This window comes from Hyperolius riggenbachi, chromosome 5 (assembly GCF_040937935.1).
Source record: "Hyperolius riggenbachi isolate aHypRig1 chromosome 5, aHypRig1.pri, whole genome shotgun sequence".
Lineage (NCBI taxonomy): Eukaryota > Metazoa > Chordata > Amphibia > Anura > Hyperoliidae > Hyperolius > Hyperolius riggenbachi.
In genome coordinates, this window is record NC_090650.1 from 181231278 (window position 1) to 181256657 (window position 25380).

General features: G+C 46.2%; 1 protein-coding gene across 1 annotated transcript in view; it reads left to right on the forward strand.

Moving 5' to 3' along the window:
• LOC137519355 (polycystin-1-like protein 1) overlaps positions 1 to 25380 on the forward strand; it is a 705387-nt gene that overhangs the window by 455280 nt on the left and 224727 nt on the right. Inside the window, exon 11 of the mRNA XM_068238307.1 lies at positions 20478 to 20561. Within this exon, the coding sequence (XP_068094408.1) occupies positions 20478 to 20561 (84 nt within the window). The remainder of the gene's footprint in view (positions 1 to 20477; positions 20562 to 25380) is intronic.

The following is a 25380-nucleotide window of genomic DNA, read 5'->3' on the forward strand; positions in this document are numbered from 1 at the left end:
AACGGCATTTCATATGTCAAAAGCTCACCCCTACAGGTTACATTTTGCAGATCAAACGAACAGTGACCTTCTCCTGCTAGCTTATGTTCAGTCTTCTAAAAGCCTATTACATCTGTTTTTTAGTCCTGTTTGACTTTCACATCAGGTTTGTAAATTTCACAGTGAAATATCTATTTGTATCATTTGTCTAATTAATAATAGTTTACAGGGCATGCATGAAATAGAGGCGCTGTGGGAAAAGAGTGCAAAAAGCTGAAATCATTATTTTCAGTAAGGAGTACTAAAATATCAGCAAAGAAATATGGCTTTAAATTAACAATTTGAAATAAATTTACAGTGGGAAATTAGCAGGCTTGTCGTATCGACTAACAACCTTATACCGGCCAACCCAATTGTCCTCACGTTGTTCACTATTAGTAGTACTTGTAATCGATCTATTTTAGGATTATGAATTAAAAGTTACGTTTTATCCCTATTTTTCCTCTGAAAAGGTATCAATTGTGAATTCTCTTCATACAATCCAAGAAACAATGAATCACAATTCCAGAACCTCTCTAACTATACAATTATATACAACAAATGTGCAATAACACAGATCACACAATATATACAATGGCACAAACAAGAACACATATCTCACAATATATACAGGAGTGGATAACCAAATCGGCATATAAGAGAATAGTCAGACAGGCAGTAAACAAACCAGCCAATCTGAATACATGGTAATACAGATGGCAGGCAAAGAATAGTCGGACTAGCAATGGTCAATACTGAGAGTTCAGGACAGAGATCAAGGAGCACAGGGAAATTGGCCAGAGTCACAACACTGCAAGGAAACAGAATGATCTAGCAATGTGCTGCTAGCAAGTCCATCCTTTAGGCCGGGTTCATATTGGCACGCATCCGCTCCTGCGCTGCGTTCCGCTCCGTGAAGCGGAGCAGAAGGGAAGGATCGTGCAGGTCGAGGATGTCTGCTCCAACGAGCGGAGCGCAGGAATCGGAACTGAGCGGAACGTAGCAATGTAAACTTTCCAATCGGGAAAGCATTGCTTCCGCTGCTGCATTCCGCTTCCAAACGTAAGCTATTTTAGCCTATGTGAACCAAGCCTAAGTATGCAGCACATTGATCATGTGACTGGCCAGAATTTCCTCTCAGTAGAGTTGGGCCGAACGGTTCGCCGGCGAACCTGGTTCGCGCGAACCTAGGTGGTTCGCGTGCGGGTACCGCACGCGAACTTTATTGCGGAAAAGTTCGCCCCATTGCGGTTCGCCCCATAATGCACTGAGGGTCAACTTTGACCCTCTACATCACAGTCAGCAGGCCCAGTGTAGCCAATTAGGCTACACTAGCCCCTGGAGCCCCACCCCCCCCTTATATAGGCAGGCAGCGGCGGCCGTGGCCACTCGTGTGCCTGCATTAGTTAGAGTAGGGCGAGCTACTGCAGTCTCTCATAGGGAAAGATTAGTTAGCCTTAGCTTGTCCCTGGCTGCATACCTGTTCATTGATCCTGCCACTGCATACCTGTTCATTGATCCTGCCACTGCATACCTGTTCATTGATCCTGCCACTGCATACCTGTTCATTGATCCTGCCACTGCATACCTGTTCAGTGATCCTGCCACTGCATACCTGTTCAGTGATCCTGCCACTGCATACCTGTTCATTGATCCTGCCACTGCATACCTGTTCATTGATCCTGCCACTGCATACCTGTTCATTGATCCTGCCACTGCATACCTGTTCATTGATCCTGCCACTGCATACCTGTTCATTGATCCTGCCACTGCATACCTGTTCATTGATCCTGCCACTGCATACCTGTTCATTGATCCTGCCACTGCATACCTGTTCATTGATCCTGCCACTGCATACCTGTTCATTGATCCTGCCACTGCATACCTGTTCATTGATCCTGCCACTGCATACCTGTTCATTGATCCTGCCACTGCATACCTGTTCAGTGATCCTGCCACTGCATACCTGTTCATTGATCCTGCCACTGCATACCTGTTCTGTGAACCCACCACTGCATACCTGTTCTGTTCAGTGGACCCGCCACTGTATACCTGTTTAGTGAACCCGCCACTGCATACCTGTTCTGTTCAGTGGACCCGCCACTGTATACCTGTTCAGTGGACCCGCCACTGCATACCTGTTCTGTTCAGTGAACCCGCCACTGCATACCTGTTCTGTTCAGTGGAGTTTGGTGTGTCAGTGTGAAGCAGTACCTTAATTACACTCCCTGATTGATGTATACACATGCAAGATGTTTTAAAGCACTTTAGGCCTGTCATTTAGCATTCAATGTGATTTCTGCCCTTAAAACGCTGCTTTGCGTCAAATCCAGATTTTTCCCGGTGACTTTTGGCGTGTATCCCACTCCGCCATGCCCCCCTCCAGGTGTTAGACCCCTTGAAACATCTTTTCCATCACTTTTGTGGCCAGCATAATTTTTTTTTTTTTTCAAAGTTCGCATCCCCATTGAAGTCTATTGCGGTTCGCGAACTTTAACGCGAACCGAACCTTCCGCGAAAGTTCGCGAACCCGGTTCGCGAACCTAAAATCGGAGGTTCGGCCCAACTCTACCTCTCAGTTCCATCTGCTGGCGAACTGGGAAACTGAACAGCTCCCAGCAAGACAAGAGCAGGATAACAAGGCACAGATCCTGACACAATTGTTTCTAAAGTGATTTTTAATGATTTTAAGTATTTCAAAGCCATATATTTTAGGTGTAATTGTGTGTACGTCTTACATTTAGCCGAAAAATATTACCGATAATTTACTACTACTAAACCTAACCCTATCCTCACACAGAACCCTCCCTCTACCAATGCCTAACCCCAAATCCCCCCTGGTGGAGCCTAACCCTAAGATCCCCCTGGTGGTGCCTAGCCCTAAACCTCCATTCCTAACACCTAACCCTAAAACCTCCTTTCTCCGCTGTATACGACAATTAACAAAGTTATAATTCACAAAATGAATGTAAAAATAATAAAAAAGTAGAATATCAAAATGTTGAAAGTTAAAATGATAATTTACAAAAATGATAATTGTCAAAACAAATTTCATAATGATATTTTTCAAACCACTAATTCTGAAAACATAAAAATTCGGTTTGGTGGGTGCCGCTCCTGGCACCCAAATTGTCCAGTTCCTCACCCAATAGCCGATATTTAACATTAGAGTGAATGGCAGCGCCTGATTTGTCCACTTCTTATATGCGCCCAATTTTCCTGCCTCCATTTACAGGATTATTCATACAAAACTGTCTTTATACATTCCATGAAAAAAACAGAGCAAAAAAGATAAAGAACTAATAGCTGGTCAAATGCAGTATGTCTGACTGTTCACAATACTTCCATTCACAGTCCATGTTGGTGATAATTCAATCACATAAACCATCATATTGCTATGATAGTTACATAGTTATTTGGTTTGAAAAAAGACATCCATCCATCGAGTTCAATCAGAAAATAAAGTACAACACCAGTCTGCTCCCTCACATATCCCTGTTGATCCAGAGGAAAGCAAAAAAACCCTTACAAGGCATGGTCCAATTAGCCCCAAAAGGGAAAGCATTCCTTCCCGACTCCAGATGGCAATCAGATAAAATCAACACCACTGGGCATTACCTAGTAATTATAGCCATGGATGTCTTTCAACGCAAGGAAAGCATCTAAGTCCCCTTTAAATGTAGAAACAGAATTTGCCATAACTACTTCCTATGGCAATGCATTCCACATCTTAATCACTCTTAGTGTGAAGAAACCTTTCTGAAATAAATGTCTAAAATGTTTTTCCTCCATGCGCAGATCATTGTGAAAGCCTAGGGACAAAAAGCTCATCTGACAAGCTTTTATTTTGCCCTCTGATGTATTTATACATGTTAATTAGATCCCCTCTAAGGCGTCTTTTCTCCAGACTAAATTAACCCAGTTTATCCTTCCATCCCTTGTATCAATTCTGTTGCTCGTCTCTGCACCTGCTCTAAAAGTGCAATATCTTTCCTTTAATGTGGTGCCCAGAACTAAATTCCTTATGTGGCCTTACTAGAGAGTTAAACATGACCTAATAGAGCTCTCTGATTTGACCTTTTTGACAGAGACCTGGCTTGGGAAGCATGCAGGCCCAACTCTTGAAGCAACCGTGCCGACCAATTATTCAGTTTTGCACTGTGAGAGACAAGTCCGCAAGGGTGGGGGGGTTGCCATATGCTTCAGATCCTCTTTGAACATAAGGCCCCTGCCCATAGGCCCCACTGAAACCTTTGAATGTATTGCAGCCCAACTGTCAGCAGAAGTAAACATCAACATATTGCTCATATACCGCCCCCCCAAAAAAAAATGGTCCAGTCTTTCTTAAGGAAATATCTGAACTCTTATCCTGCCTAACAGTGGAACACCCTAGATGGATCATCCTGGGAGACTTCAATGCATGGGTGGATGATCACGACTCCCACCTAGGAAGTGAACTACTTCTCATAATGAATGAACTGGGTCTCTCTCAGGCTGTCAACCTCCCCACCCACACGAAAGGGCACACCCTGGATCTTATATTTCATTCCGGACTTTTAATATCACACATAGATATAAACCCAGTGGTATGGTCAGACCACCACACCATCCACTTCTCTCTGACAGCACCAGCGATAAAACACAGAGGGAAAGAACTCATAAAATACCGTCCACTGAAAGATGTCTCACCCCAGCACGTTCAGAATACCCTCAACTTTGACGCATTAACCAATCATTGCGCAGACCCAGACTCCATGGTCCTGATGTACAACCATGCAGTGTCATCTGCCTATGACGCCCTTGCTCCAGTTCGCATTAAACAGTCTACACCACTTCACCATGCACGGTGGTTTGACAGCTCACTAAAGGACATGAAGAAAGAAGTGCGCAGACTAGAAAGGAAGTGGCGAAAATCCCAGAATTCAAAAGATAAACACACCCTTGTCTCTCACCTGGAAAACTACCAAAATGCGATCACCAAGAAAAAATCCTTCTACCTATCACAGGAGATCGCAAAGGCCGCCAACAGACCAGCCCAACTATTCCGCACAGTTGATAGACTATGTAACCCATCCTGTCTAAAACCTACTATAACTCCCTCAAAGGAGCTATGTGAGAAATTTGCGTGCTACTTTGCTGACAAAGTATCCTCCATTCGGTCTCTCATTCAATCCACAGCACCCAAGACTCATGCAACTCCTGAAAATAGCTGCAAAAACAACCTAACACCCTGGACTGACTTCAAAAGTATTAGTGAGGAAGAGATCTCAGACATCCTCCGTCGCCTCCGCCAGACAACCTGCGACCTGGACCCTGGACCAACTAAACATATGCTGAAATGCCCTGACCTGCTTGGTCCAGCATTTCACAAAATAGTAAATTGCTCTCTACAAGCAGGGAGGTTTCCTACCTCTCTAAAAGAAGGAATCATCAAGCCCCTTCTTAAAAAACCTTCCATGGATCCAGATGCTATGAGCAACTACAGACCTGTCTCCAACCTCCCCTTCTTAGGTAAAGTTATTGAAAAGGCTGTCTATCTGCAACTTGAAACCTGGCTGTCAGTAAACAACATCCTGGACCCTCTACAATCTGGCTTTAAGAAACACCACAGCTGTGAAACAGCCCTCATCCAAGTCTGCAACGATCTGCTCATGGCAAGGGACAGAGGGGAATGCTCCATCCTAATCCTGTTGGATCTCTCAGCGGCTTTTGATACAGTTGACCATGAAATCCTGCTTAACAGACTGCAGGAGTACTGTGGCATCAGTGGATCAGTCCTCCAGTGGTTCAGATCATTCCTGACTGACAGAACACAGAGAGTATCCCTAGGACCCATAATGTCCAAACCTGCACCTCTACAATTCGGAGTGCCACAAGGATCAATCCTATCCCCTCTGCTGTTTGCAATCTACATGTTGCCACTCGGCACACTTATCCAACGACATGGCCTGACGTACCACTGCTACGCCGATGACACACAGCTATACCTGTCCTTCAAACCTGGTGGAACAGACCCTACCCCAAAAATAAACTCTTGCTTAGCTGAGCTACAGGCATGGATGAATGATAACTGGTTGAAACTGAATGCTGACAAAACTGAGGTCCTGTTTGTCCAAAGCCAGTGCCCGCCATCAAAACAGCTCTATCCTAAAGCAACACCAATCAGGATTGGGAATTCAGACATAAACAGCTCCAACTTTGTGCGCAGCCTTGGCGTACTAATCGATGGGGAATTGAATTTCAGAAACCAAATTTCATCTGTAGTTAAATCCTCCTTCTTTCATCTGAAGAACATTGCAAAGATTAAACATCTGATTCCCCCAGAGGATCTTCCAACCCTAGTCCACGCCTTCATCACATCACGTCTGGACTACTGCAATGCCCTTTATGTTGGCCTCCCCAAAAAGGACCTGCGCCGCCTGCAATTAGTGCAGAATTCTGCTGCCAGATTGCTAACAAACCAGCCTCGCCACTGTCATATTACACCGATCCTTCGCTCACTGCACTGGCTACCAGTAGAATGGAGAATACTCTTCAAGATTGGACTGCTGACATTCAAATCCCTGCACAGTCTAGGCCCTGGATACATGAAGGACTTGCTGAAGCTGCACCACACCTCTCACAACCTCAGATCAGCAAGTTCTATAAACTTGGTCACTCCCAGAGTGCACCTCAAAAAATCTGGAGATAGAGCCTTCTGCCATGCTGCCCCTACTCTCTGGAACTCCCTACCACACCCAGTAAAGACAGCACCATCCCTGGAGCTATTCAAATCCAGACTGAAAAGCCACCTGTTTAGCCTGGCATTTCCAGATTTATAAAATTTCTTCCTCTGTACCACGATGGTCTGAGCCATGCTTATGCGCTTTGAGTCCCACGGGAGAAAAGCGCTTTACAAATGTTATTTGTTGTTGTTGTTGTTGTTGTTAAACATGGGCAATTTTATGCTAGCATCTCGAGTTTTTATTTCCCTTTTAATATATCCCAAAATGTTATCAGCTTTAGCTGCAGTGGCTTGGCATTGAATACAATTATTTAACTTGTTGTCGATGAGCACTCCTAGGTCCTTCTCCAAGTTTGATGACCCCATCTGTGTCCCATTTATTTTGTATGGTGCTAGACCATTGGTATGACCAAAGTGCATGACTTTACATTTTTCAACATTGAATTTCATCTGCCATTTATGTGCCCATATAGCCATTCTATCCAGATCCTGTTGCAAAATGTCACTATCTTCCTGAGAGTTGATGATTCTGCACAATTTCTTATCATCTGCAAAAATAGCAGCATTGCTTTCTACTGCATTTACTAGAACATTAACAAATAAATTGAAGAGTACTGGACCCAATACTGACCCCTGTGGGACCTGACTGCTAACAGTCACCCATTCTGAATAAGATCCATAAACTACAACGCTTTGTTTTCTGTCCATTAGCCATTTCCCTATCCATGGACACAAATTCTTCCCCAGTCCTTGCAGCCTCAACTTTTGCACCAGACTTTTGTGGGGAACAGTGTCGAAGGTCTTTGCAAAGTCTAGGTATATCACATCTACAGCATTCCCAATAACCACAATAGCGTTCACTAATGTGAAAAGCTAAGCATGTTAGTCATACAGAACCTGTCTTTAGTAAACCCATACTGATGCTGAGAAATAAGATTATTTTCTATGAAGTCTTGTATAGTATCTTAGTACCCCCTTACAGTTGTATAATTTCCTGGATCTGATTTTTTGCCCTTCCTAAAGCATGGGGAAACGTGGGCTGTATGCCCAATCTACAGGAACTCTGCCAGTTGAAAGAGAGTCACAAAAGATTACTGAACTTCTTAGGGCCAGAGGATGTATGCCATCTGGGCCAGGTGCCTTGACTATTTTTAATTTATTTCGTTTTGCCTTCAATTCTTACTGCGTTAAGTATTTAATAATTACAATTGGAAGAGTGAGACTCTACTGCATCTGTAATTTGCAACAGCGATGTTTCTATTGTGAAGACAGAAGCCAAGAAAGCATTTAATAACTCCGCCTTACCTTGGTCATCCACCATTGAGTTTCCACCATCATCCTTTAGAGGTCCAATACAGTCAATGTTTCTTTTTTTAGAGTTGATGTACTTGTAAAACTTCTTTGGTTGATATTTGATATCCCTAGAGATTTGATTTTCAGCTTCAATCTTTGCCAGCCTAATTTCTTTTTTTACAACTTAATGCAGCCTCGGTCCCCTCCTGTTTTAGGACCTTATAGGCATTATTTTTCCTTAGAGGCCTTATTTTATTCTTAGATGTTTTGTTTCCATTTCCATTGTTTCCATTGTTTCCAGTGGTGGCTGGATGGTGTAATGGTTAAGGGCTCTGCCTCTGACACAGGAGACCAGGGTTCGAATCTTGGCTCTGCCTGTTCAGTAAGCCAGCACCTATTCAGTAGGAGACCTTTGGCAAGTCTCCCTAACACTGCTACTGCCTATAGCGCTTGCCCTAGTGGCTGCTGCTCTGGCGCTTTGAGTCCGCCAGGAGAAAAGCGCGATATAAATGTTATTTGTCTTGTCTTGTCATTTCTCCTCCTGGCTCCCACACAAAGTGCAGCCAAATGACATCAACCTACTGTTACTGCTAGTGAGCCATCTTCCTCCTCCTCTTGTACATTGGCTACCATGGTTTCCCAAACAGGCTGTGAGGAGTTATGCTCTCAGCTATTCTACGGAAGTGAAAAAAAAAATCTTCAGCGACACAATGAGCAGCTCACTAACCACTTAACTTGTGTCTAAGCCTCTGTACAGCTGGAACTCGATCTTGGCAGTACTGCGAAGGCTTCACAAGCAACTGAGTGCTGTTATTGACTACTTGAATAAATATGGAACAACATTAAGCTTTGGAGACCTAGGCTCATATCTGGCTAGACCCCACCCCTTTGCCACACCAAACCACGCTCATGTAAAAAATAGCCAGGGTTATGGGGTGTGAGGATGAGAAACACATGAACACCATCTTAAAAAATATATGTGTTGCAACATATAACACAACACATACAATTGCAGTCACAAAAAACAATGAATAATCAATATGCTGGGTGTAGATCTCAATAAATTTAAAAGTATCCATCATAAATTTAATCCAATCAGCTGACAATTGCACACTGCTTCAGCGTGCATTTGTCAGCTGATGTAGCCTGGCGTGGAGCATTCAGGAGACCATCGCAGCCTGCCTTCCTATGCATCATCTAGCAGCAGAAGCCGGCCTCCTGCTTCAGGCGTTCTCACAATTTATGAAGAAATAAATACGTTTGTACCAGCAATACGGTATGGTTCATTGAAGCATCCAAGTGAAGCATAACATTAAGTGAGAGATCCACCTGACAAAACTAGGTGGTGTGTATCTAGTAAGCGTCTTTGAATACGGGTGGTGGTGTCACGAGTTTTGGGCACTGTGCATTAACAGTGCAAGAATGGCAGCAATTAAATATTGCCCTTGAAAATCAGTATGTGAATTTTGATTGGCTTTTGTATGCTCCACCCACTTTTCTGAATATTAATCCCTGTCACCAAGTGACCAGATGCGCAAAGTTTGAGAACCCTACCATAAACAGTGTAAGAATGGCTGCAGTTTACATTTTCCCAGTGAAATTTGTATTTTTCTCCGCCCACTGATGACCCGGCATTGCCCAGGTATGTATTTGGCTGGTGTTGGCTAGAGATGGCTCGAACCTCTGATTTTAGGTTCGCGAACCTTGAACGCGAACTTCCGCAAAAGTTGGGGTTCGTGCGAACTTCGCGAACCGCAATAGACTTCAATGGGGAGGCGAACTTTGAAAACTACAAACATTTATGCTGGCCACAAAAGTGATGGAAAAGATGTTTTAAAGGGTCTAACACCTGGAGGGGGGCATGGCGGAGTGGGATACATGCCAAAAGTCCCGGGGAAAAATCCGGATTTGACGCACAGCAGCGTTTTAAGGGCAGAAATCACATTGCATGCTAAATTGTAGGCCTAAAGTGCTTTAAAACATCTTGCATGTGTATACATCAATCAAATAGTGTAATTAGTGTACTGCTTCACATTGACAGACCAAACTCACTGCGTAACGCACCGCAAACATCTGTTTGTGTAGTGACAGCCGTGCTGGACTGCTGCGCACCATGGCGAGAGTGCAGGTGATAGCTGTTTTCAAGCCCATATAGTCGCCGGGCTGAGGTAGCTCATTGATAGAACAACAGTGACTGTCCAGCTGATCGAATTTGGTCTGTCCACAATGAAGCAACAACCTTATTATCTTGGGTGTGCCTCCCCCCGACACACTCATAAAGCCGGCGATCATTGCTTCATTGTGATATGCAATCCCCTTCACCACGGCAAGGTAATGATCACGAAGGGGAATTGACACATGTACATCCTTTTTGTTTTGTTGTTGCAGCCGCAGTGCAACCAGAAAAATTAGGCAGGCATGTACACGCACCAGAAAAATAATTATAGCGGCCACTGCTAGCAGCGGCCTTAAAAATTCAGGAATCAATCCGAGTCCTGGACCCTGTTGGTGGTGGTGGAGAAGGCAGTCAAGCGGCCTGCAGGCAGAGATGCTGTGTGGGGACCGACTTAGTCTTGGGGCAGGCAGTCACACGGTGTGCAAGGAGAGATGCTGTGTGTGGGTACTGTCTTCGGGCAGACCTGATTGTGCTTTGCAGACCAGGCATCCATGGTCAGATGGACTCTTGACCCAGTTCTGTGTGCCAGAGATGACACCACTTGCCTTCCAACATCATGGTACAGTTGGGTATCACCTTTTTTGAGAAATAATTGCGTGATGATATCTTACACTGCGGTGTGTGGCTTTGCTTTTGTGTGCTGCTTTTCCTCAGGTGGTCATCCCATTGCAGTTTGTGCTTTGTAATCATGTGCCTTTGTAAGGTAGTTGTCCCTATGCGGGTCTTGGTCTTTCTATGGCTCAATTTTCGGTGGCAGAGAGTACAGATGGCATTGCTCTCATCTGAGGCCGACACACAAAAAAATGTCCACACCGCTGAGCCCTGGGATGATGGCACTTTGGTGATGGCTGCCAATGGAGTGTTAAGTGGGGTGCCAGAATCAGAGCAGGAGGAGGAAGATATGTCACGCTTCCATGCGGAAGCTGAGGAAGATGAGGTGTTCTGTGTTAAATAGTCAACTACGTCCTGACAATATTGGGGGTTGATGGCACGTGCCTTCTTCTGAACACTGTACTTTGTTTGAGGGCCACACGAAATCACAACAATGCAACCTCTAACAGACCTGCCGGGTGGTCTGCCTCTGGATCTGCCTCTTTTTTTGTCCATATTGGGGGGGATAAAGTGAATGGTATGCACTGACTTGACTAATACGATGAGCGGTTACACAGGTGCAGTGGAAAAGTTGCAGTGACTGCTGATACAACAATGTGTGGCCACACAGGTGCAGTGAAATGGTGACTGCTGGTACAATAATGTGTGGTTACACAGGTGCAGTGAACAGGTATGCAGTGACTGGTATATAAAACTGTGTGCTGTCACGCAGGTGCATTGAACAGGTATGCAGTGACTGGTATTACAAATGTGCAGCTGTCACACACACAGGTACCGTGAACAGGTATGCAGTGACTGGTATATAATATAGAGCTGTTGTGGGGTGCTTTTAAGCAAATGAGTATCAGCAAGGAACAAGCTAACAAGCCTAACAAGAGCCTAACTAAGCTCTCCCTTCTCTAATTACTGCAGCCACACCGAGTGAGATAATGGCCGATGCAGCTGCCTTATATAAGGGGGGCTCCAGGAGGGAGTGCAGCCTGATTGGCTACCATGTGTCTGCTGACTGTGATGTAGAGGGTCAAAGTTTAGCCTAATGGGGATCCGTTGAAAAGGGCTCCTGAGCTGCCTGTATGAAAAGGGCTCCTCAATAGACATCAATGTTATTTCTGCAAATATGGGCTACAAGGTGGTGAAAAGGGTTTTGATATAGGCTACAAGTGGGCGCCCTTTTGTAGCCCATGGTTTTTTTTTCCGACTACAAAAGGGCACCCCTTTGTAGCCGATATTTTTATTCGGCTACAAGGTTTTCAGCTACAGTAGGGCACCCCTTTGTAGCCCATATTTTTTTATTCGGCTACAAAAGGGCACCCCTTTGTAGCCCATATTTTTATTCGGCTACAAGGTTTTCGGCTACAGTAGGGCACCCCTTTGTAGCCCATATTTTTTATTCAGCTACAAGGTTTTAGGCTACAAGGTTTTTGATTCTGCTACAAAAGGGCACCCTTTTATAGCTGAGATTTTTGATTTGAGGGTGCAGGGGAGGTAAGGATTAGGCATCACAATCGGGGGTGGGGGGTGGGGTGGAGGTTTTAGGGTTAGGCACCACCTGGGGGGTCTTAGGGTTAGGCACCACCAGGGGGGTCTTAGGGTTAGGCACCACCTGGGGGGGGGGTCTTAGGGTTAGGCACCAAATGGGGGGTCTTAGGGTTAGGCACCGCCTGTGGGGTTAGGGTTAGGCACCATCAGGGGAGGGTTCTGTGTGAGAGTAGGGAGCAGTTAGGTCATAATAATCACTTTTCTTAGCTATATCTAGAGCCCTTTTATAGCCCAACAAATTTTGCCTATAAGAGCACCCTTTTAAATAAACTAAAACTAGCTTTTTCGGCTACACCAGGTGCCCTTTGTAGCCGAATTTGGCATATATGGGCTACACAAGGCCCCCTTTGTAGCCAAAATTGGCATATATAGGCTAAACCATGTGCCCTTTGTAGCCAAAGTTGGCATATGGGCTACACCAGGCACCCTTTGTGTAGCAGAATTTGGTATATATGGGCTACACCAGGAGCCCTTTTCAAATGGACATGCCTAATGATGTAGTATAGGGGGGCGGGTCGAAATTGCATATAGTTCGCAGCTCACCGTGAATGTGAACCACCGATGTTCATGCGAATCGGTTCACCAGCGAACCATTCGGGCCATCTCTAGTGTTGGCTGCACCCACTTTTTCTGACCCTAACACACAATTACTCAATGACCAAGTTTGTGAGCTTTGCGGTCTTGGGCATCAATAATTTGCATTGAAATGAAACAAATCTGATTGGCTGTTTGTGGCTCCACCCCTTTTTCTGAATTTGAACCCCAGTCACCAAATTACCAACTGTACCAGGTTTGAGGCTTGTGCCAGTAACATTGCAAGAATGGCAGTAATTAATTATTCCTGTTCAAAATCAATAGGTGAATTTTTATTGGCTTTTGTAGGCTCCACTCACTTTTCTGAATATTAATCCCAGTCACTCAGTGACTAACTGTGCAAAGTTTGAGAACTTTATCATTAACAGTGTAAGAATGGCTGCAGTTTACATTTTTCCAGTGAAATTTGTATTGGTCTCCACCCACTTTTTGGTTATGGGGATAAAATGTATCCTATATGTTAATCCAGGTAAGGTACTATGTGCGTGACAAATTTCATTCAAATCCATTCAGCCATTGTTGCGTGATTTAGTAACAAACATCCAAACTTTCGCATTTATATTATTAGTGAGATAGTTGCAGCATAGATGCAACGTCCACATTAAGGCACTGGAGTCCTGGATTTGGATCCCAAACATCACAATAATGTATCTGTATGGAGTTCCTGTATGTTCTTCTTGTCTAAGCTTCCATCAGGCACTCCAGTTTCTTCCTACATCAGCAGTGTCATCTTCAAATTCTTTACATTTTAGATTTCCTTAAAGAGAACCCGAGGTGGGTTCTTAGAATCTTATTTGCATACAGAGGCTGGGTTTGCATATAATGCCCAGCCTCTGTTGCGATACTGTCTCCCCCAGTCTCCCCCAGAGCTCTGCTATGCACCCCAAACTAAACCGCCATGCTATAGATAGTGTTGGGCGAACAGTGTTCGCCACTGTTCGGGTTCTGCAGAACATCACCCTGTTCGGGTGATGTTCGAGTTCGGCCGAACACCTGACGGTGCTCGGCCAAACCGTTCGGCCATATGGCCGAACTAAGAGCGCATGGCCGAACGTTCCCCGAACGTTCGGCTAGCGCTGTGATTGGCCGAACGGGTCACGTGGTTCGGACCCGAACGCGCTCTGATTGGCCGAACTGTCACGTGGTTCGGGTAAATAAATACCCGAACCACGTCATATCTCCGCCATTTGTCTGTGGGTTTAGCTTTGGGTAGGCAGGCAGGGTAGTTCGCGCTCCAGCCACGCTAGCCAGGGTCCCCCCCAGTCATTGTGTGTCGCTGCTGGGAATAGTAGTACACCGCTCGCTCAGCATTCTGTTTACTGCCACTCTGTGTACCTCGCTCAGCCACACTATATAGCATTCTGTTTACTGCCACTCTGTGTCTGCTGGGAATAGTAGTACACCGCTTGCACAGCCACACTATATAGCATTCTGTTTACTGCCACTCTGTGTACCTCGCTCAGCCACACTATATAGCATTCTGTTTACTGCCACTCTGTGTCTGCTGGGAATAGTGGTACACCGCTCGCTCAGCCACACTATATAGCATTCTGTTCACTGTTCTGTGTCTGCTTGGAATAGTGGTACACCGCTCGTTCAGCCACACTATATAGCATTCTGTGTACTGTTCTGTGTCTGCTGGGAACAGTAGTACACCGCTCGTTCAGCCACACTATATAGCATTCTGTGTACTGTTCTGTGTCTGCTGGGAACAGTAGTACACCGCTCGCTCAGCCACACTATATAGCATTCTGTTCACTGTTCTGTGTCTGCTGGGAATAGTGGTACACCGCTCGCTCAGCCACACTATATAGCATTCTGTTCACTGTTCTGTGTCTGCTGGGAATAGTGGTACACCGCTCGCTCAGCCACACTATATAGCATTCTGTTTACTGTTCTGTGTCTGCTGGGAATAGTGGTACACCGCTCGCTCATCCACACTATATAGCATTCTGTTCACTGTTCTGTGTCTGCTGGGAATAGTGGTACACCGCTCGCTCAGCCACACTATATAGCATTCTGTTCACTGTTCTGTGTCTGCTGGGAATAGTGGTACACCGCTCGCTCAGCCACACTATATAGCATTCTGTTTACTGCCACTCTGTGTACCTCGCTCAGCCACACTATATAGCATTCTGTTTACTGCCACTCTGTGTCTGCTGGGAATAGTGGTACACCGCTCGCTCAGCCACACTATATAGCATTCTGTTCACTGTTCTGTGTCTGCTTGGAATAGTGGTACACCGCTCGCTCAGCCACACTATATAGCATTCTGTTTACTGTTCTGTGTCTGCTGGGAATAGTGGTACACCGCTCGCTCAGCCACACTATATAGCATTCTGTTCACTGTTCTGTGTCTGCTGGGAATAGTGGTACACCGCTCGCTCAGCCACACTATATAGCATTCTGTTTACTGTTCTGTGTCTGCTGGGAACAGTAGTACACCGCTCGCTCAGCCAGAGTATATAGCATTGTGTTTACTGCCACTCTGTGTACACCGCTCAGCCAGACTATATACCATTGTTTACTGACACTCTGTGTACACCACTCAGCCACACTATATACCATTGTTTACTGACACTCTGTGTACACCGCTCAGCCAGACTATATACCATTGTTTACTGCCACTCTGATTCTGCTGGGAACAGTAGTACACCGCTCGCTCAGCCAGACTATATACCATTGTTTACTGACACTCTGTGTACACCGCTCAGCCAGACTATATACCATTGTTTACTGACACTATATAGCAGACTATATAGCATTGTGTGTACACCGCTCAGCCAGACTATATACCATTGTTTACTGACACTCTGTGTACACCGCTCAGCCAGACTATATACCATTGTTTACTGCCACTCTGATTCTGCTGGGAACAGTAGTACACCGCTCGCTCAGCCAGACTATATACCATTGTTTACTGACACTCTATGTACACCGCTCAGCCAGACTATATACCATTGTTTACTGCCACTCTGATTCTGCTGGGAACAGTAGTACACCGCTCGCTCAGCCAGACTATATACCATTGTTTACTGACACTCTATGTACACCGCTCAGCCAGACTATATACCATTGTTTACTGCCACTCTGATTCTGCTGGGAACAGTAGTACACCGCTCGCTCAGCCAGACTATATAGCATTGTGTTTACTGCCACTCTGTGTACACCGCTCAGCCACACTATATAGCATTGCGTACTCTGCCAGTCAGTGTGTATATTGCTGGGATCAGTAATACTCCACTCACCGTCAACCACTATATGAGCTCAACATGAGTTCCCCAGAGACCTCCGCTGTGAGCAGCACTCCCAACAACAGCAACAGCCAACGCCCCACGCAAGCTATAACATCCACCCCAGCAGCCAGTGGTCAGCAGCAGCCCTCCCCGGAGGAGAACGTTGTGTCCATCAGTCCGTCGCCAGAGCGATTAATGAGGGCTGCCATTGAGGAGATGATGGGGCCTGATGTGGAGGAGGAGGTCTGGCTCAGGCCAGCATCCCAAGTTAATGTTGAGGACGATGAGGGGTCTGTGTCTGGGGATGTTGGGGTGGCAGAGGTGGTGGGTGGGTCAGACTCAGGAGAAGAGTTGTATGATGAGGATGATGATCGGGACCATCTGTATGTGCCTCAGAGTCCGACCCCGGAAAACATGTTGTATCGTGTGTTTAGGTACTAAAATCTGCGTTCCCTCCCAGTAGTGTTGGGCGAACAGTGTTTGCCACTGTTCGGGTTCTGCAGAACATCACCCTGTTCGGGGTGACTATATAGCAGACTATATAGCATTGTGTTTAATGCCACTCTGTGTACACGGCTCAGCCACACTATATAGCATTGTGTTTACTTCCACTCTGTGTCTGCTGGGAACAGTAGTACACCGCTCACCCGCCACTGTATAGCATTGTGCTCTGTGTCACTGCTGACAATAGTGGTACACCGCTCACCCACCACTGTATAGCATTTCTGTACTGCCACTGTACTGCTGCCAGTCAGCGTGTACTTTAAGGATAAGTGAAATGAGGAAGAAATCCGGTGAAAGAGGGAGGGGCAAGGGAAGAGGTGTTTCCCCTGACGGTTCACGTACAGGCCACAGGGGAGCACCCAAGAAAACCCACTCAATACTGCCCATGTTGTCCAGGACAACAACCCTCACAGATCCAAAAGAACAGGACCAGATAATTACTTGGATGACCTCTCAAGCGTCCAGCAGTGGGTTAAGCAGCACCAGCACATCACGCACGAGGTCCGAGTCCTCAGCCAGTTAAAGTCTGGGCTTTCTTTGAAGACTGCACTGAGGATGTTACCATGGCGATTTGCAAGGTGTGCAAGACCCGCCTGAGCAGGGGGAAAAGTATTAACAACCTCTCCACCACCAGCATGAGCCGCCACATTCTATCCAAACATCCCACTCTGTGGGCAAACGCGGCAGGACAGGGTACCACCAGCAACACTGCCTCCCTTGGGTTCACCAGACTCACCACCAGACCCGCCTCAGCAGCAGCAGTAGCCCAGCCATTGCGTGGTTCACAACATTCACAAACATCAGACGATGCTGACACTGTCACTTTCCGGACTAGTGCTCTTGAGGTCTCCCAGTGTTCATCAAACACAACAACCAACAGCCCTTCGGTGTGCAGCGCTACGGTTGAGTTGTCTGTTTCTGAGATGTTTGAGCACAAGAGGAAATTGCCAGCAAATGACCCCCGGGCCGTGGCAGTAACAGCCAGCCAGCATAGCCAAGCTTCTGGCCTGCGAAATGCTGCCATATCGAGTGGTGGAGACAAACAGCTTCAAGGGCATGATGTCAGTGGCCATCCCACGTTACGTGGTTCCCAGCCGCTACCACTTTGCGCGCTCTGCAGTGCCTGAGTTGCATGAGCACGTGGTCAGCTAAATAACCCGAAGCTTGAAGAATGCCGTTGCCTGCAAGGTTCACCTCACCACTGACACCTGGACGAGTGCGTTCGGCCAGGGTCGATACATCTCCCTTACCGCGCACTGGGTGAACCTTGTGGAGCCTGGCAGCGATTCCTCACCTGCTACGGCGCGGGTGTTGCCCACGCCGCAAACAGCTGGATAACAACAGCAGCACCTACCTCTCTGACTCCTTCTCCTCCAACGCATCTCAAAGCTGTACCTCATCCGGAAATGCTAACCCAGCACCAGCAGCAGTAGGATCGTGGAAGCAGTGCAGCACAGCTGTTGGCATGCGTCAGCAAGCGTTGCTGAAGCTGATCTGCCTTGGGGATAAGCAGCACACAGGGGAGGAAATTTGGAGGGGAATAAAGGAACAGACGGATTTGTGGCTGGCACCGCTGGACCTGAAACCGGGCATGAAGCTAGACACCTGGCACGAACTGGCAATGTACGCAATAGAGGTGCTGGCTTGCCCGGCAGCCAGCGTTATGTCGGAACGCTGTTTCAGTGCTGCCGGAGGCATCATCACAGATCGGCGTATCCGCCTCTCCACAGAAAATGCAGACCGTCTGACTCAAATTAAAATGAATCAATCCTGGATTGGAAACGACTACGCAACACTCCTGGACCCCAACCAAGTAACATGACCGATGAACATCTGGGATGGTTTAGCGTTTCCGGTCCCTGTTTATTGAACCTCTCATCTGTATTACATTTATGACTGCATGGCGGCAAAAAGCATTGCTGCTATATCCGCACGCTTTTTGTCCTCATGCAAGGCCTGGGTTGTTGTGTCTCACAAAGCGTGGCCTTCTCCTCCTGCGCCTCCTCCTGTTCCATCACGTGTGCTGCTGCTGCTGCTGGGTTACCGTTGCCGCGTGGTCCCTGTTTATTGAACCTCTTATCTTTATTACATTTATGACTACATGGCGGTACAAAGCATGCTATCCGCACGCTTTTTGTCCTCATGCAAGGCCTGGGTTGTTGTGTCTCACAAAGCGTGGCCTTCTCCTCCTGCGCCTCCTCCTGTTCCATCACGTGTGCTGCTGCTGCTGCTGCTGCTGGGTTAGCGTTGCCGCGTGGTCCCTGTTTATTGAACCTCTTATCTTTATTACATTTATGACTACATGGCGGTACAAAGCATGCTATCCGCACGCTTTTTGTCCTCATGCAAGGCCTGGGTTGTTGTGTCTCACAAAGCGTGGCCTTCTCCTCCTGCGCCTCCTCCTGTTCCATCACGTGTGCTGCTGCTGGGTTAGCGTTGCCGCGTGGTCCCTGTTTATTGAACCACTTATCTTTATTACATTTATGACTGCATGGTGGTACAAAGCATGCTATCCGCACGCTTCTTGTCCTCATGCAAGGCCTGGGTTGTTGTGTCTCAAAGCGTGGCCTTCTCCTCCTGCGCCACCCTCCTCCTGTTCCATCACGTGTGCTGCTGCTGGGTTAGCATTACCGGTCCCTTTTCCTGGAACCTCTTATATGTATTACATTTATGACTGCATGCCGACAAAAAGCATGTTACCTGTGCAAAGAAAACAGACATTTCCCGCATTTAAAAGACAGTTTTCCCTTTGAAACTTTAAAATCGATTTTCTCAAAAACTATAAGCTCTTTTTGCTAAATTTTTTTTTCCTCTTGTACCCACTCCCAAGGTGCACATACCCTGTAAATTTGGGGTATGTAGCATATAAGGAGGCTTTACAAAGCACAAAAGTTCGGGTCCCCATTGACTTCCATTATGTTCGGAGTTCGGGTCGAACACCCGAACATCGCGGCCATGTTCGGCCTGTTCGGCCCGAACCCGAACATCTAGATGTTCGCCCAACACTAGCTATAGACACACAGCGTGTCACCAGCAGGCTGTTTACATGTGCAGTGTCACTCTCACCGCTCCCCCGCCTCCTGTATTGCGCCGCTCCCTACCTGCATCCCTTCCCTCTAATCAGCGGGGAGGGAAGGGATGCGGGCGGGGAGCGGCGCAATACAGGAGGCGGGGGAGTGGCGAGAGTGATGCTGCACATGTAAACAGCCTGCTGGTGACACGCTGTGTGTCGCTAGCACGGCGGTTTAGTTTGGGGGGCAGAGCGCAGGGGGAAGACTGGGGGAGACAGTATAGCAAAATAGGCTGGGCATTACAGGTATATGCAGACCAAACCTCTGTGTGCAAATAGGATTCTAAGAACCCACCTTGGAATCTCTTTAATAACTAACTTACACGTACATTACCAAAGTATGTCTAGCGTACCCAGCAATTATTTTCCTCTTTCTCTGTCTTATCTTCATGCTTGCTTTTCCAACTTTCTTACCTATCTTTACTTATACAGTAGGTAATCCTTTGACCTTTTACCATAGCAAGACTAAGCCCACTGTACTTGCACAAATCATAAACCTATAATTATTATCCTGTGTGTGCCTAAAAGGATGATGATTGATTTTAATGTGATTTTACTGTTGCAAAAATGTAAACGTGGAAAATGTCTATGCAATACACAGATAATTTGTGAAATGTTGTAAAACTTTTATTGTTAAAACCAATCAAAATTGTGCAAGAGAAAAGAAAAGTTCCAGAATAGTTATAATTATATTTCTTTTTTTACTTCTAGCTGTACGCGTCTGGGGCTGTACACTACTGCAAATAGACAAGTGTTGTCTCTTTTTGATGTGGAAGATGTTTCACAGTTCATTAGGTAAAAGAACATTAGTTAATTTAATTAATATGAGTATTTGTGTGTCTTCCATACTCTGTGGTATGTATGCAGTTATAATTTGTAATTGTGCAAAGATTTACTTAAATGTTGTAATGAGATTTGCTAAAATGTAAATGTAAAATCTTAAATTTTCCCACATGAACATTATTAAGATAGGGTCTTTCCAACTGTCTCCTTAAGGCTCGGTTCACCCTTAAGAGAAATGTACATCAAAACACAAACAGAGCAATAAATTACTCAACATATGGTATTTATAAGCAAAATACCATAAAGAAGAAAAAGGGAATTCTCAATTACATGAACAAATATCCAAAATAACAGGTTGTTCAAAATTGAAAAAGCAACTTTATTAATTATTATACAATGTCACTGACCCCCTTAAGAGAAAAACACACAAAAGTTTATTGGCTTGGAAAAAAGCGGACAATTGCTAGGGATGAGCAAGTGAGATTAAGTCAGATGGATTTCGTATACCAAACATTTCCTTAAAGATGGCCCTGAGATTTACCACACAGTCGCTTTCTCGCCAAATGTTTATGGGCACAGGCCAGGGGGCAGTAAGCACAGAGTGGACAACTCCCGGGGGATCCATTTTCTCTCAGCATGCACAGCAAGCTCTAGCAGCTAATCAGCCCAGATCCATTTTCTGCAGGGGTTGATAGGATATGTTGTATAGAGATGGCTTGAACAGTTCGCCAGTGAGTAGTAATTGCAGCGAACAGCAAACATTTGGCAATTCGCCCCTTATACATCATCATTGAGCTAAACTTTGACCCCTTACCTCACAGTCAGCAGCCAATCAGCTAGCGCCCCTTCCTGGACCCCCCACCTCCATCAAAAAGCAGTTGCGGTGGCCTTATTGGGTTAATTCTCTGCTGACTGCGAAAGCAGGGTCAGACTTTTCAGGAGGCCTCAGAGTCCACCAGCTTGTATGGTAACAGCTGGCAGGCTAACAGTTCCACCAAGCCTGCCTGGCAAGGGGGTGACTGGCAGACATTGGCTTCTTCCGCTCAAAGATTTCCTTCACAGACACCTGGCTGCTGTGGGCAGAGGAGCAGGTACCACTCAAGGTGACAGGTGGAGTGGAGGAGGGTGGCTGTGAAGGTGCAAGGGCAGCAGAGGATAAAGCAGCTGAAGATGCTGCACCTGGAGGAGGAAGAGGAGGCAGAGGGTGGATTTGCGTTTGCGTGCTGCTTTTTCTCATGTGCTCATCCCATTGGTGTTTGTGCTTCTTCAAGTGCCTTTGTAAGGCTGATGTCCCTAGGTGTGTGTTTCTTTTTTCCACGACTTAATTTTTGTTGGCAGAGATGGCATCGCTTTAATCTGAGGCAGATACACACAAAAATGTCCACACTGGTGAGCTCTGGGATGACGACATTTTGGTGGTGGTGGCAGCAGCTGACGGTGAAGGGCACGTTGGCTGGCTGACCCTAGGTGGCTATACATGATGCCGGACACTGCCATGAGTTGTTTCTGACAAGCTCTCCTTGCTTCTTACAGCAACTATTCTCCTTTTCTCTGACTCCCCCTCTGAACTGTCCCCCTGTTCATTTTGTCTTCCGGGATCCCATGTGACATCCATGCCATGATCATCATCATCATCCACAGCTTCGCTTGTATCAGACCCCTCCAAAACTGCACCAACAACAGGTACTTCATTCTCCTCACACCTTACGTCTGTAGTGACACCTAACTCAGACATATGAGGTGTTGTAACATCCTTCATCTTGGAACATATAATAATTGTGGATCAGTAAATTCACCACAAACATGTGCGACATCTCAAGTGGAGCGGCTATGGTGCTAGTAGCAGCGATGGTGGCTACCGGCTGAGTGTTAAGTAGTTGTGAGGTGCCAGAATCCGAGCAGGAGGAGGAAGATATGTCATGGTTCCATGCGGAAGCTGAGGAAGATGAGGTGTTCTGTGTTAAATAGTTAACTACGTCCTGACAATCTTGGGGGTTGAGGGCACGCGCCTTCTGAACACTGTTGTAACGATTGGTGTCAGCAAGAACAGATGTCTGATTATTGAGTGATCTGCAGTATCACCAATAATACAGACACTATACCTGATTATGTGGTGATCTGCAGAATTACCAATAATGCAAGTTTAGCAACAACAGGAGATAACAGTGTAGTGCTTGGTGCAACAGTAGTACTTGATAGCTTTAACAATACCTCACCAGAGGAGCTGGTGGGTACTATCAGTACAGGAGTCCTCACCAGAGATCAGGGCTCTCTGGTGAGGAGGCGAGGTCAGACAGGCAAGTTCGGCAACAGACCAGTAATGCAGTACAAAATCAGAGGGCAATGAGAAGGTGATATAACAGGCCAGGTCGGCAGCAGGATCAGATGGGCAGAAGTACAGAGTCAGTAAACGAGAGAGGAATCAGAGGCAAGCCAGAGTCAAACACAGGTTATCAAATAGAGAGTAACAATATACAATAAATCCTATCTAGTGTGAAATCCCTGGTTTCCTCCCGGATCAAAGCACACCAGATCTAACTAAGGTCTGAGCGCTAACACGAAGTATTCGCAACAGTAGACAAGTTGCGAGTGAAGCCGAGAGGCTTAAGAAGCGGAGGTGACCCCGCAGGCACGCCCACAACTCTCCGCCAATGAGAGACGGCAGACGTCTCCTCTGACGTCAGCCGACCCGCCGGTCAGCTGACGTGCCTCCTCCCAGCATAAAGGTCCTGTCTGTGCACGCGCGCACGCGACAATACGACCCTATGAGCGGCTGACAAACCCGTCCTCGGCATGCTAGACGCCGGAGGCACGGGAGAAACACTGGGCATAGGAACGGAGGCAGTTGCGGCAGTGGCAAGGTTGCCCGCAGCTGCCTCCTTACTGTTTGTTACAACTGTACTTTGGTCGAGGGCCGCACAAAATCATGTCAGCATGACCTTGAACAGAACTGCAGGGTGGCCTGCCTCTGCCTTTTATTTTTTCCATATTGGGGGGAGGGGGGATGGGGGTATGCGCAGTAATACTAACAATATTCAATAGTGGTAGACAATGGCCTCAATTCACTAAGCTTTATCGAACACTTTATCAAACGTTTGATAATTTACCTCATGGGTAAAATCTAATTTTAAATTCACTAAGGTGTTATATATTTATCGAATGTTTTATCGATAACAAGTTCAAAAAATATATAACACCTTAGTGAATTCAAAATTAGATTTTACCCATGAGGTAAATTATCAAACGTTTGATAAAGTGTTTGATAAAGGTTAGTGAATTGAGGCCAATGTGTGTAATCACAAAGCGGCACACAATCAGTGTCAAATACACAGCAGCTGTGTGGGTGTGTGTGTGTATCACAGGGCTGTGTACTTTAACACACACAGAGAGATATCCTATAGTACTCTGAATCACAAATACAGTTGCAAGCTAAGCACTGCTTATGATTAGAGATGGCCTAAACGGTTCGCCGGTGAACGGTTTCCAGCGCACTTCCAGGGTTCACAGAGAACCGCAAACTTTTCCGGAAGTTTGATTAGCCCCGCATAGTACATCATTAGGGTCAACTTTGACCCTCTACATCACAGTCAGCAGGCACATTGTAGCCAGTCAGGCTACACTCCCTCCTGGAGGCCCTCCCCCCCTTATAAAAGGCAGGCAGTGTCAGGCATTTTACTCACTCGTGTGCCTGCAGTAATTAGAGAAGGGAGAGCTGCTGCAGATTCACATAGGGAAAGTTTAGTTAGGCTCTTGTAGGCTTGTTAGCTTGCTCCTTGCTGATTCTTATTGCTAAAAAAGCACCCCTCAACAGCTCTTTTGAGAGCTAACCTTGTTCTTGTGATCTATTTATTTTTTGTGTGTGTGTGGCCCACTTGCATTATATACAGCCCTGTCAGTCTTTGCCCCCTTGGTGGTAATTTCTACTGTGCCACTGCCAGGCGCAGCACATTCAGTGACTACCTGTATGTGTAACAGGCAGCTGCACATTTGCAATCCCAATCACTGCACCTGTTCACTGTTTAGTGCACCTACCTACCTACCTACGTGAGCGCACAGATTGTTAATACCACCAGTCATTGCACCTGTTCACGGTACGTGTGTGTGTGTGAGACAGGTGCACATTTGTAATACCCAGCAGCACTACATATACCTACCTACCTGTTTTTCAGTGCACCCACCTACCCACGTGAGTGCATGCAGTGTGATATTTAATAAACCCAGTCACTGTACCTGTTCACGGTACGTGTGTGTGAGAGGTGCACATTTGTAATTCCCAGCAGCACTGCATATACCTACTTGTTGTTCAGTGCACCCACCTACCTATGTGAGCGCACGCAGTGTGATATACCACTCCATGCATACCTGTTAACTGCACCTGTGTGACTGCACATTGTATTAGTCAAGTCAGTGCATACCTTTCACTTCATCCCCCCCGATATGGACAAAACAGGTAGAGGCAGACCCAGAGGAAGTCTACCCGGCAGGTCTGTTCAAGGTTATGCTGATGTGATTTCGTGTGGCCCTGGACCAAAGTACAGTGCTCAGAAGAAGGCACGTCCCATCAACTCCCAAGATTGTCAGGACGTGGTTGACTATTTAACACAGAACACCTCAACTTCCGCAGCCAACAGCGCTACTACTAGCACCACTTCCATTCCATTTGACACTTCGCAGGAGTTACTTGGTGGGGAATTAACTGATTTACAGCCACTACTCTTACAACAAGATAAAGGCGCTAAGCAAGTTACACCACCTCATATGTCTGAGTTAGGCGACACTATGGACGTAACGTGTGAGGAGGAGGATGATGAAGTACCTGCTGTTGGTGCAG